Source organism: Choristoneura fumiferana, chromosome 24 (assembly GCF_025370935.1).
Source record: "Choristoneura fumiferana chromosome 24, NRCan_CFum_1, whole genome shotgun sequence".
Classification (NCBI taxonomy): Eukaryota; Metazoa; Arthropoda; class Insecta; order Lepidoptera; family Tortricidae; genus Choristoneura; species Choristoneura fumiferana.
The window spans coordinates 3,800,122-3,814,522 of record NC_133495.1 but is presented as its reverse complement, the minus strand read 5'-3'; the positions used below and the strand labels follow the sequence as shown (position 1 = coordinate 3,814,522).

Genomic DNA, 14,401 nt, shown 5'->3' with positions numbered 1-14,401 from the left:
CAATAAAAGAATCTCTATTATCACTTGGGTTGTCACGTATTTTAGGTGGAAATTCGTTGGATAAGGACGGAACTATTAATGATGCGCAACAGATAGAGTCCTATAATGGTAAGTAATAGTAGGTAGGTAATTCATTTATTTTATTCAATAATTTGAAAACTATTTATTTTCAAATAAGTAAGTATTTTGTTTTTGTGCTTTTTACGTTCAGCGGGTGTAAATGTGACAAACGAACAATCGTTAACCATCTTACTCGTTAATCCTACCGCCAAGCAGCAGTGCTTGCACTGTTGTGTTCCAGTGAGGAGAGTAAGACAGCCGGTGAAATTACTGGCACAAGGGGCATTTTATCTTAGCCCTCTAGGTTGGTTACGCACCTGCAATCCCTCTGGTGTTGCGGGTGTCCATGGGTAGTGGTGATCACTTACGATCGGGTGACCCATTTGCTCGTTTACCTTCCTTTGACATAAAAAAAAATCGAACATACAGAATGATGATTATTATAAGAGTTCCATTTATTAACCAACTCCAAAAAAAGAGGTTAAGTATCTATTTGATTTTTTTAAGTTTGTTACCTCAGATTTATGAACCGAATACGATTTTTTTGCTGTTGGAATGGGAATACTTTCAATTAGGTTCCATTATCGCCAAGTCAGGATCTAATGAGTGGATCCTAGGGAAATCGAGGGAGCTTTTCAAATATTGCAGAGACACCTATGATGATTTAGGTGTATTTAGTAGTAACTTATGCATTTGTTTTTGGAAATCACCATCTGAAGACCACAAAACGGTCACTGAAACTAAACAATAACAAGTATTTCATGTAATATTTAAAATTTTCCTGATTTTCACTCATAATTAAAATACCACAAACGGGACTTAGGTATCACGCTAAACACACGAGTAATAGCAGATTACAGTGGCCGTGGTCACTAGAAGACTGATGTGCGGGTTATCAAGTCTACCTAGCAGCGCGAGTCCTCCAAACTACCCGCACTTAATTACAAATAGTACCGGCACTCGTACCTCGAACTACCCGCACTTGGTCATTTCACTGTGATAGGTTCCGTTTGTGGTATTTTAATTATAAGTATTTCATAGATTGAGATTAGATTACTTGAACATTTGTGCCCAGCAGTAGGACATATATAGTCAGGGAATAAGGACGAGTAAAATTCGTTACAGGTTATGAAGATGACCTCGACTGGCGTTGCATATGGGAAAAAAGGGAGGCGCTGGAGAAATGTTCGAAAAAGGATAAAGAAATGTCTGATATTGAACAATCAATCTGTCTTCTTAAAGAAGCTATCGATTGTTTCAGATACTATGTCCAATAAAATCATACATGAGTACATGCTGCATACTAATAGGTTTACTAAAAAATCATATTAATATAATTTTAAGTTCTTTATCTTACTTTTACTTAACACTAATGTAAATCTTATTTATCCGCACTCGCAGACTACCGAGATACTGGCTTAGCCTAGTTCAGGTTCTGAAGGACTTGACTTACTTTGACTTAATGTCCTATGTCCCCTGGATGGGGCAGAGGGGGTCCATAGTGCGTCGCCATCCCGAACGGTCTTGAGCTTCGCGCTTCACCTCGCTCCGATTCCTATAGCCTTCGCTTCTGCAGTAATCGTCCGCCGCCAGGTTTGCTTAGGGCGGCCACGTTACCGCTTTCCTTGGGAGTTCTGTTCCCAAGGAGTCTGAAGGACACTAAACCGATATGTAAAAGTTGTGAAATAAATCATTTATTATTATTATTAATCTCAAAATAAGCACCTCTACCCATTCGTTGCCGGAAATTTTCCCGACCATCCGCCGGTCAGCTGCATTAATATCTGCCACAGCGGAGCGTGCAACAATATCTTACACATCCTACCAGCCTTAGAAATGGAGTCGTATCAGATATTCGCGATAGTGACTGTACCAAACTTTGTAAGACTCAAACGCATGTAGCATATTAAAAAATAACTCTTTAAATATTATGAATCATTAAAGCGATAAATAAACGCTCATTCATCGAAGTAAGTCACTTATATGAAGCACATGTGCCGCATGGACGTGCCAGTGAACCATCGGACTGTGAACCGGTTAATACTACGAAAAACGTCAAGTTGGGAAACGGTAATGGACGAAAACACACTGAAAATAAAACTGTTTATTCTATTACATTTATAATTACATCACCAAAAAACACTAAATCATCCATCACTCATCTTTCAAATACAATAAACACGATCCAAATTAATTTCATCTACAGAAAACATTTTAAAAAGTTACCATATTTTTTAATACAAAAACCTTAACGCTTTTAAGCCTTCACGCATATAAAGTCCAGTTTAGACTTGCAAGAAAAATGGTGCAAGTTGTATTACATCACGAGATCGTAGAGGAAACGAGTTTGAAGTGTTCGAACGAACGCAGCAATGTAATGCTACTTGCATGATTTTTCTTGCAGGGGGGCTACTAAGAAATTCGAAAATCGATGTTTGTATCGTACCGTCCCTCTCACTCTGATATTAAATAAGATAAGCGTCAGCAGAACAGGACGGTAAGATACGAAGTTCGAATTTTGCTCTTCGTAGCACAGGGCCAAGTTTACACTAGGTTTAAGAGTGCATACTCGTATGTTTTGGGAAGTTGCCTTGGACGCTCCTTCTCACAGTAAGTGTCATAATAAAATGTCAAGCAATGCGATGTCACTATGGCTCTTTCTTTTACACGATTTAGTTGGTACGAATGCACATATGCGTTTTAGGGTTGCTTTACACATAGCGGATCGGCACTGTCTATTCGGCATTATTTGTAGATCAACAAAGTTGACCTGAAGCAATTACTGCCCTTGTTTGGGCCTAAGTAGTGGGTCGCGGTTGTGTGTCGCGGTCGCGGTTGTACGTCGCGGTCGCAAACACCGGAATGACGTTTCGAACCACCTTAATTTTACAAAAGGGTTGTGCATTGACAAACGCGTGCTCTTGGTTGGTTGATTGTCTACCAGGCGGCCAGCAGAACAATTATTCCGTAATTAGACTGAGCCGAATTAAATCCTATTTTCAGGCTGATACCGGTTCAATCTCTCGCACTGTGCTGATCTCAGCTTTGCAGAAAAAGCACTGCTTGCTGTTCAGCATGTGCTGCATAACACAGGCCCTGCAATAAAAATAAAACAAGCTGCAACACTTTCACAACTCAGTGTACCAAATATGGCACACGTCAATGTACAAGGTACCACATTTGGTACACAAAGAAATAGTTCATGCATTATCAGCAATAGTTATGATGGATCGCAAGTCCGTCCAGTGTAACGATACGTTTCTACCAGATATGTGAGGATGCGTTGCGAGGAATGTGTTTAGGTATCATGAATCGCATTCTTCTCATGTACTTTAAACGTTTTTTTTTTCGTGTTTATAAGTTAGACTATAATAATAACCTGCAAGAATGGTGGCCGCAGGGAACGAAGGCGGTGTCGGCGGGGCGAGCGTAGCAAATCGTACAGAGCAGGTCGGATTGTGCCCCGCTGGAACCCGGGGACTTCTCCTTCAAATTCAAAGTTAAAGTTTAGAGTTTCTCAGTGACGTCGGAGAACTTGTTCTTTGGTAAAAGGCATTCATCTGCCAATAAATTCACAGATTTCGTGCCTCACACGACTATCGAGCACAATTGAAAATGAATCTACGGAATTCGAAAAAATATTGTCGCTGAGAGTAGAATAAAAGTAGAGTTTTACTTTTATGACTTTTTTTAAAAATGTTATGCTACATGGCAAACCCTTAAGCCGGTCGTCTTTGTTTTAGGCTCAAATTGCAGCTGACTAAATTGTACAGAGGATTTTTTCTTAAATTTTTGATATCATTCTTTGTTTCCAAAATATCGAGTGCCAAAATAAAAAAAAATCGGAAAAAATTACTATTTCGGTTATTACTTTTCTCGTTTTAACTTTCTCGAATAATTAGTTTTGCACCTTACAGTTCTCGTAAATACGCGTCTTTTGAGCCTTTTTTGAATATCATATCTTCACAACTCTCCGAGATATAAGGGGATCAAACATTTTCGTGAAATCGGAGCCTATATACACTGGACCGAACGAAAGGACATTTACCAATGTAAAAACCGTTTAAATAACCCGTCGGACGCGCCGCGCCACAGTAGTGTGTAGCTAGCTGTGATTTGTCAATTTTTGATACTATTCGATTACCTTTTAACATAGGATAAAAAACCAAATTTACCTAAAAAGTTGTTGGTTGCGCGACGGGTTAAGTATAATCGCGAAATTATCTGCAGGTACTTTAATACTGTGTACTAAGAAACTAAGAGAGTGCCTAACAGTAGTCCTAAGAGTTAGATCACAAAAGTTTTGCAAGGTAAACGTCCGAGTGCTCGACACGCTAATGCCTAATGAATGACACCCTGCTGATACCTTTATTGCTAATGACAAAATTATAAATGACATCTATTGGGATAGTGACGAGCACCCGTACGTTTACCTTATTGTAACATTCCGCCACTGTGTAGGTACAAAAAAAAACAGAGCAGGTAGTGATCCGCTGTACAACCTTGTCGCAATCAGATTACAATTATTTTCAAGAAGCGCACATATTGATATTTATGCAGATAAGGTTCTACAGTGGCGCATATCGAAAAGGCTACCTTTACCAGCGCGTCCTTTGCCGTTCGCAACTGATGTATGACCGCCTCCAAGGCATTCAACTCTTCAAACGTCACATCGTCACGATCTGTTGATATCAAGTTCTTTTACAAACGTAGTAGGTACAGTCAACTTGCAAAAATATCTGACACGTCTTACCAGCCCCAGAAATAGGGTCGTATCAGATATTTTTGCACGCTTTGTTGTGTCAGATATTGGTGCTGGTGACTGTACGTTGGCGCCTGGCAGGACCGAAGCCTCCTAATTCTCTATGCCTAGGTAGTAACTATTTAATTCATTCTTATACCTGTTGCCCGCGATTACGTCTGCGAAGAATTCGTTAATCGGTATCCCGTGGGTACTATACTATTTCCGGGATATAAACTATCACATGCCCAGTTGTGTGTTGTCATGTAAAATTATCGACGTACCAAATTTCATCTAAATCTGTTTAGCGGTCAGCGGTTGCAAAAACATCATGGTTATAGTACGGTCAAGGACTTCAATGAGCCACCATGGAACCATTTCACAGTAAACCTCATAGTGACATTGCATTAATTTACAAGGAAAATCGTAATGACTTTTCCTTTGTAAGGTTCCATGGTGGCTCATGAATTCAAGTCGTTGACCGTACCCACCTATCATTGTTAAATTTAACTTTTAAATTATTTCGCAAACTTGTAGTTCCAATACATTATCGAAATAGTAAACTAGCTAAGTAAAAAAATCTAACTTTATTACTCTTAAACCATTAGGTAGATACTTATCAAAAATAATCTGCTGTCAACTTGATATAATACAATTCTATTTTTGTAAACTCCTGCAAAGATATAGGGTGACCCCTACCTGGTGATCGCCATTCAAGAACTTTACTACATAATTATGACCATTAGGTAGTATTATTAATCTTACAATTGCGTTTGACGGAAAAAAAACATTATTGGTTCTTGTCCGTCCATGACTGGTGCCATCACCCTACCGTCAAATTACACTGGACAACGTATTTTGTCCGTATGCTCTTAGGTGTTAACACGTTCACAGCTGCACGTGCCAGATATGTCACACGAATCATTTCCAGAATTTAAACATAGTGAATTTGTGCTCACATTTGTAGAAAGAAAAGGTTTTGTCTTTCGTCCGTCCCAGCATGGACTCGAGGCCGTCGATGCTGAACAGCGGTTCCGTAATCAGCGCCTTTGTCACTCTTTCTAAGTGCTTAAATAAAAAACTTCGTCAAAATGATAAGCTTGAAGTTCCGGCTTCGAACCCCAGTCGGGGCAGATATTTCGCACCTTTAGAATTGTACTGACTCAATTCGAAATACTGACATTTCAATAATAAACTTTTTGCACCAAAACAAATTGGTATAGTTTAAAAATTACATTATTCAGTACAATTCTGAAGGTGCGATATGTGTGAAAAATATAAATGCTTATTCTCGAGTCTTGGGTGTTAAATATGTATCCTTGTACCTAAGCAATCCTTGGCTTATTGGTGACTTGGTAATGAAGGTTAAAGAGAGGCGAAATAGCGCTAGATGGCGTTAGTATCGTGAATTTTTTTTGACGTTACGGTCTTGCTTGCAGTTGGCTCATTTAGTTTTTAGCCGATTTTTTTCTATTCGACTGGACCTAGAGATATTCCGCCTGTCTTTTAGCCCTCATTAGGTGATATTGCGTTAGAATCTTATGCTGAGCTCACAATGGTGAAATGCAAACTATTTAATCGTTGCCAACCCGATAACCATCACCGCTACCATCGATTTTATAGCTTACATTTCCTCTTAGTGAGATCTGTGTAGGATATTAGAGTAGTATCACTGAACTACAAAGTATCACCGATAATAAGCCAAGCCAAGGCTTTCCCTGTCTAAGTATGTAGCTATCCATTTAAGTATGTTAACCGTTAATGAACTAAAACAATGAATTTGCTCATCCACGACCTTATGTTCAGAGAGCGGAATTTTCATGGCATTTTTTGATCTGTCATAGTGACTTCTCACTTATCGACTTCCGATATACTAAAGAAGATTAAAAGTAGAGGTAAACAATAGGCGGCGCTAAGTTAAGACCGAGATCTTCCAATTAACTTGCGAGCAGTTGAAAATGTGAAATAGACACATGCAATGAATAATTAATGGATAACAATTTCTAATTTATAGTACATTGTGTCTTAAGGGCGGTAAACCAGGAATTACGAACGAGAGTCTATTAGAAGCCCGAAGTCGAAGACTGAGGGCTTTAATGAGTCGATGTTCGTAATTCTAGTACCGCCCGTGCGACATACAATGTTTTTCATCACATTTGCGAGTAAAATTGTATATTTGTAAAAGAAAAACGAAGATTTTTCCAAAAATTGCCGATACCGCTGACTACGCTCTTGGCAGCGCCAGCCTCCGCGCCACCCCACCCCACGTAGCATGTGCCCGACCTGCGCGCGCCGCGCTCCTGCACGCCAGCACGAGCAGCACGCCATGCAGTATCACACTCATTTACCGACCTTGGGCTTCATGACAACAAAATTAGTACGGGCAATGACTCATTTACCGACCACGGGTTTCATGACAAGCACATTAAGGTCGAGGGTTTTATTTGGGGGGTTGCAACCAAGGTAGCCTGCATGTTACGACACTGTTTACGAGCAAGTGTGATGAAAAATCTTTTCCGGTTTTAAACTACTTCTTTTACAGACGCTCTACATAACATGATACGTTACGACAATCTTATTTAAAGTCTAATATATCGACATCATTTAGGTAGAGTCGATAAATCACTATGACAGGTCAAAAAATGCCACGAAAATTTCGCTATCTGCTTATGATAGCTACGCTTATGCAAGATATGCGTGTTCATGCAGTTCCTCCACCTCCATACTTTAAGAACACACATAAATCACACAAACCTATCTATCTCCAGCACCACAACATACAAAAAAAAAAAAAAATTATAAACCCACAAAGCCCAGTAGGCTTGCAAGAAAAATCGTGCAAGTTGCTTTACATTGCAGCGCTTGAGTGACCACTACAAACTCGTCGGCTTTGCGGCCTTGCAATGTACCTAATGCAACTTGCACGATTTCTCTTGCCGATCTAAACCTTGAGTGTTGTTATTTTACTACATTGCGAATTAAAGGGTTAACACAAGCTTTGCTGATTTTGGGATTAGTCACTGTGTCAAGTGTCCCATGATATTTATTTATTTATCATTTAACTACGTCTATCTTTGAATAGAGTACCAACTTACCTCTGCTGGTAATTTTGGGTCCAGTATCCTGATTAGGCACCCTGCTACTGGTGCCAAAGCCACGTAGAAATGTACCCTGTGTGTAAATTAATGAGCAGCGTTTACTTACTTTCAACAATTTGAAAATCAATTCATGTTAGAAATAAACACTAAGTACAGTCGAACAAATTGAATCATGACCCAGGGTGGAACCCTTGTGCTACTAATGTCATGTTGACATTTCATACTTTTGTCAAGGAAATTGAAATTGATTATTAAAAGGTTCCAACTTGGGTCATGCATGATTCAATTTGTTCGACTGTACATAATAATATAATTGTGTTTTAGCTGTTGTTTCTCTCTAAAAAAATAAAGATAAGTGACAAATATTGCCTAAAAATATTTTAAGACAATACATATTTAGGATTTAGTGTTCTAAGCATCTTGAAGGAATTTGGATATAAATATCCCTGTCATACCAGAAATACATAATATGAACATCAACAGCTGCTGCAAAGTGAACATTCCATTACAACAGGGTTTCTTGAACTTCTTGCAGTCACGGACCACTTTCACAATTTAAACAATACCACGGACCCCTAAAAAAATATTTTTGGAATTTTCCTCATAAATATGTTTACATACTGTAATACTGCGGACCCCTGATACACATGCTACGGACCCCTGGGATGTCCGTGAACCTCACTTTAAGAAACCACCAACAAAGGTGTTGAAATATCTATGCCTCTAGACTATTTGACGTCATAGAAACTTGGAATGTGGAAAGTTAGGGGATCTACTCCGAAGGTCGAAATCCGATAAAGTATCAAATCGTCCCTCTCCCTCTTCTGTTGTACACTATTAGCATGACCAGGACGGCACGATACGTGCGTAGATATTTCCGACTGTGTCACCTGTCAGTTAGTATTGTGCCATCCCCCTCACTCTCCTGTTAAATACAATTAGCATGACCGCGAGGGCACGATACCTGTCAGTGTCAGGCAGCCCTCGCGACACGAGCCGCGCGAACCCGGCGCCGCCGCCGCTGCGCACGCACACGCGCGACACAACCGCCATTAACATCTACAAGTACAATTAAAATCAAATCAAACCCTTGGTCCGTGGGGCCCTGGCGCTCTGAGTCTCTTCAAAGATCTATCAAAGAGACTCAGAGATACCACAGGAGACCGAAGAGCTGGCAGTTTCCTCGCTCAACGCATCAGTCTTGCGATCCAGCGGGGAAATGCTGCCAGCATCTTTGGTACCATGCCGCAGGGTCCATTTTTAGATTTATTATAGTTTTAGTTTATTTAATTTTATTGTACCTAATATACCTTTTATATAGTTGGACCTGTATTGTTCTGGAAATAAATTAAATCAAAGTCAAATTCAATTTAGGATATAACAAGCAGTTATGTATAAATGTCAAAAAATCTATTACCGGTTCGAAAAAAAACTTTCTGTTAAGAAGAATTCGGCAAGAAGCTCAACGAGGTAGGTATATTTTTGTTTAAAACAGACTTATAAAGTTATTGAATAACTTATATCACAAGTATTAAATACAACTACATTTTTAAGGGATTGCCAATGCTGATCGGAATTAAAATAATAAAGCCATCCTTACTAATATGTGAGTACTTACTTAAGTATGTGTGTTTGTTCGTCTGTTACACATTCACGCTTTAAGCCGTCCCCTATCTGAATTACCTATACTTCGTTTTGTTTTAGCATTAGAAAGAAGGTAAGCGATCTTGAAGTGTATTTTTATTGAAGAACACTTGAAAAATATGTCACAGCAAATATGTAGCAATTAGCAAGGATATTAGGTACGATCAAGATTTTTTTGGTATCATTCATGCTCGTTTACCTTATTTATAATGCTAAAAAAAACTAAATTCTAATTTTACACTTCGTAACTGCTTTATCTGGCGGGACTCTACGTGGGTATTCACTTAGACTCGATCTAGCTATACTATAATTATATTGTTTTTTTTGACAGGGAGGCCAACGCGCATGCGGGTCATCTGATGGAAAATTATCACCAACGCCCATGAGTACCAACAACTCAAGGAGAATCATTGGTCTGTTGCCGGCTTTTAAAGAAAGTATAAGCCCCGATGTCATAGTTGTAATTACCTGACAAGTCCTTCCCAAGAGCAACTCGTTCTGTTCATCACAGGCTTCGGGCTTCGTCAGGATGGTGGGAGCGAGACAGAGGGTCATCTCCAGCGCCCGCGCCAATCCGTGGTAGAGGTCGAAACAGGTCGCGCACAGCTTTATCTGGCGGGACTCTAAGTGGGCATCCACTTGGACTCTATCCATCTGTATATTGTCACAGAACAGATAATTGTACAAATATTGTTAAAAGTAGTTATAACAGTTCAGTTGGGCATACGTTGATTCACAAGAGCGGGTATGAATGAATTGAACAAGTGATTGATAATGTTTCTGTGTGAACCACAAATAAATTGAATACAGGTTAACGAAATTCTTTAAAACTCGACCTTTTCCTGATTTGCTTTTTGAGTTCGTCATCATCATCATCCCAGCCTATATACGTCCCACTGCTGGGCACAGGCCTCCTCTCAGAACAAGAGGGCTTGGGCCATAGTTCCCACGCGGGCCCAGTGCGGATTGGAAACTTCGCACGCACCATTGAATCGCTTCGCAGGCTTGTGCAGGTTTCCTCACGATGTTTTCCTTCACCGCAAAGCTCGTGGTAAATTTCAAATGTAATTCCGCACATGAATTTCGAAAAACTCAGAGGTGCGAGCCGGGGTTCGAACCCACGACCCTCTGCTTGAGAGGCGATAGGTCAAACCACTAGGCCACCACGGCTTTGAGTTCGTACTTTCAGTATAATAAATCCAATATGGTAAAAAGGACATCTTAATAATCGAAATTCGAAGTTCGGATCGTACCTTTTACTTTCCTATTACTTTCCTATTAGCGTGAGCACTAGAAGCAGTTCGAATTTTGAAAAAATTAAAAAACCGAATCTTGATTTGAGATTTTCGGTTTTCAAGATTGAAATATTGATCCACTGAATCGATGCACAAGAGCGATTAATCATCTCAAGATCGAAATCCCTAACTGATAGTATCAAATATGCGAAAAAGAAATCCTCAGTAAATTACTTTATAGAGCGGATACTTTGAAACGTTTAAAGTTAAAAATAAAGTTGTGTTAAATACTTGTGATGTATACATATCATTTAATAATATTGTAAATCTGTTTTAAAAAAAAATATATATACCTCGTTGAGTTTCTTGCCGGATTCTTCTCAGCAGAGGTTTTTCCGAACCGGTGGTAGATTTTTCTTGACATTCATAAGTGCTTGTTATAGCCTAAATTGAATAAAGATATTTTGACTTTGACTTTTGACTTTGTTATACTGGAGTTGTTAGAAATTGGCAACAGCTCGTGCCAAAAATCCAGAACGTACGTATTTATTGAGAATTTGTGAACGAAAACATTTAGCGTCAAAAACGAAATCATAATTTGAAAGTTGAAATAAATGAGTAAAGGAAAGAAAAACCTTGGTGAATAAACAGATCTACGAGCCAGTAGCGTTTAAATTAATAATAATAATGTTCTTTATTGCACACACATCATCATCATCATCATCATCAGCCTACAGCAGTCCGCTACTGGACATAGGCCTCTTCCATAGCGCGCCACAACACTGTCTTCAGCCCCTCGTATCCACCCGCCGCCAGCGACCCCTCTTAAGGCCGTCCGTCCACCGTGACTTAGGACGCCCTACACTACGTATTCCCGTCCGTGGTCTCCATTCGAGGACTCGTCTGCACCACCGTTCATCGGTCCACACACACATACTATTAGGACACTATTAGGTTAATTCTACATAGTATTAATATAATTACAATGTAGAAATCGTGCAAACATGGTGTTAACAAGGATCAACAGTGACCCCCAAACTAGGCAGAGCCTGTGTCTTGGGCGATCAAGCTTAATTTAAAAGAAAATATTTTACCAACTAATCACAACACAACCAATAAACCCAAATTAACAATTTTAATAATTTAAATCAAATAATTAAATTAAATTATTATTTATTATTTTTACCAATTAACTCCAAACTCAAGTCTCCGAACTTTTCGAAATGTTTAAGAGATAATTATGATGAGGCCTGTTTGTCGAAAAGTTCATGGAATTTTTTTAATCAAATTCCGCCTAAATTAAAAAATTCCGTCCGTTCATTAATTAAATTACTGAACATCGATATTTTCTACAGAATAAAAATGCTCCAATGAGTTTATCAAATCAATTAACAACCGTAGACCATTACACGTAAACTTTATTTATATTTTAAGTAAGGTAAATGAGATAAAAAAATCTTTATAATGCAGTTTTGTTGCTTTAAAAAAATAAAGGAACGACTCTTTTGAGTTAATCTTCCTTTCTTCAGTATTCAGCGTACTTGCTCTCCGTGTGGAGTTAAAAATTCCAACCTTACCACTATTTCTCACCTCTTGCATCATAGTAATAAACTCGGAGAAGGCCCAATTCAGCTGGCTAAGAAGAGAGTTGAAGAAAGCCGCAGCTTCTTTAGGATGCGTCACCAAGTACTCCCGGATGCGACCTTGAACTACTTCCGAAGGACAGGGCCCTGGTAATGACATAAACGCTTAGAGAACACGAACACAGGATCCTGACTTTTCGTAAATTATTAATTTCGCAAATTTTTCTTACGAAATGAAAGAAAGAAAACTATGTACAGTCGGAGTAAAAAAAGGTTCGTCGCCTTAAGATCTATTTTCCTTTGCTCAATATGAGCGATAATCTGCTTTACCAATTGAGTATGATATACTGCATCAAACTGTCAACCTGCTAAACATAATCTTGTTTAAAGGTGAACATAGCAACCCTACCACTACACCTTGGCACTGACAAACACTGTCAATTAAATATAACATTATTAATTTTGATTCAAACTCCTCTCGCTTGATATAAACGCTCGCTCGCTCGCTTTGATTCAAACTCTTACGACGCTGTTTATTAAAAAGGTTTGGTATTGATATGAAACTAGATATATTTTAGAGGTGTATACTATTTTGACCCTTATTATCATGTCAAGTACTTAAGTATAATTTGATATGCCCTTATCTACTTAGTATTTTGGTTTCAAAACGTACCTACTAAGAGTCTATGACTGTATAAAGGAATCAATTTAATAACTGACGAAGGTTTTCCTACTCCCACTGTACATTTATTCATAACACAAGACAAGACAATATTATTAAATACAAATAGACATTTGAAGGATAATGTTGTCGGACATCGGACAATCGGACACTGGGTCAGCATACTGCTGAAGCGTTAAAAACACCCCAGCGCTGATTTTCAGTTATGGGCTAATGGTTTGTTTTCTGAAACTGTACTAAGCCTTTTAGAATGTATTTCAGGACTATCATGCAGAACCCTATAAAAGTAAGGTTAATTTTATAACGATACTGAAGTAATCATTCTTCCATATGAAACACTTGGGAAATCAATAATATGGGAAAAATATTTTCAGCAAAAACATAGAGAACCGTATAGCAGTTCCTAACGCCATATATCGGAGTTTCTCGACTCAGACACATAAATACGACTCGTCTCTTATCTTAACATCGTTCAAGTCATTCTGACCAACTTTTCAGGAGAGCGAAAAAACGTGCGAACTAAACACCGCCTAATTACTTACGACGCTCTTCCTTCGGACTTCGATCGATTCTCAAGCATCATCTGCTTGGAGAGAGATCTCTCTATTGAGGCCTATCATTATAGAGCAATAAAGCATAGACGTACCAAAGCATTGGCTCATGAGACCAGCGTCAACCTTTGCACCTAGATTGTTCACTGTTGGCTCTCTATCACCGTATCTGAAAACGTAATGTGGCTTGAGAAAAATATTCTGTACAGTATAAAGAACGATCTTAAGGGTCTACGCTAGCTGACCTGACGCCGTTTACACGGAGTGGGTGAACGCCTATTGAAAAATAGTAGGTGTGCGACTGATTTTACCTGCTCCCGTACCCGCAGGCGTGCGCCCGCTCCGTGCACCCGCGCCACCCAGCGTAGGCCCTGAGAGCATCTGCTTTGTTAAGCGAGTGCACGGTAGGGACGCCCGCGCGGCGTGTTGTTTCACTTCATCTCGTGCGCCGGGAGTCCCGCCTCACGCAGCGCTGCTCTATTAGATGATATGAAAAAGCACGCCACGCGGGCCCGCGCCGTGCATCCGTTTCACGCAGCGGACGTCCTAACTTAGCAAATAGAATAGTGGTATTCCATCGATGGACAGTAATAACCCAATAAATGAGCAGGGTTTATCTGGTGTGGTCACTGCCGGTGACTTAGCCGGATGTAGCTGAGTAAGCTAAACCGCTCGTTCATCCATTTCCTTAATCACAAATTAATGTTACTGACGAGAGAGGAGTTCATTATTCTTTGCTGGCATATATTATGTACTAGCTGTTTCCCGCGACTCCGTCCGCGTAGAATTCGTTTTTTTTTAATTCAA

General features: G+C 39.4%; 1 protein-coding gene across 5 annotated transcripts in view; it reads right to left on the bottom strand.

The window, feature by feature from the left end:
* Window positions 1-2,149: 2,149 nt before the first annotated feature.
* The window catches only part of LOC141441584 (E3 ubiquitin-protein ligase RNF123-like), a 28,845-nt gene continuing 16,593 nt past the window's right edge, over window positions 2,150-14,401 (bottom strand). For 2 of the 5 annotated variants that reach the window (XM_074106362.1, XM_074106364.1), the window contains exons 19-27: window positions 13,690-13,763; window positions 12,369-12,508; window positions 10,012-10,197; window positions 8,864-8,958; window positions 7,897-7,972; window positions 5,761-5,869; window positions 4,657-4,742; window positions 3,440-3,546; window positions 2,150-3,156 (exon numbers count right to left, since the gene is read on the bottom strand). In XM_074106362.1, coding sequence (XP_073962463.1) covers window positions 3,060-3,156; window positions 3,440-3,546; window positions 4,657-4,742; window positions 5,761-5,869; window positions 7,897-7,972; window positions 8,864-8,958; window positions 10,012-10,197; window positions 12,369-12,508; window positions 13,690-13,763 — 970 coding nt within the window. In that variant the 3' untranslated portion in view covers window positions 2,150-3,059. Of the gene's footprint in view, window positions 3,157-3,439; window positions 3,547-4,656; window positions 4,743-5,760; window positions 5,870-7,896; window positions 7,973-8,863; window positions 8,959-10,011; window positions 10,198-12,368; window positions 12,509-13,689; window positions 13,764-14,401 lie in introns of those variants that run through there. The other 3 variants (XM_074106363.1, XM_074106365.1, XM_074106367.1) reach the window with 3 other exon arrangements.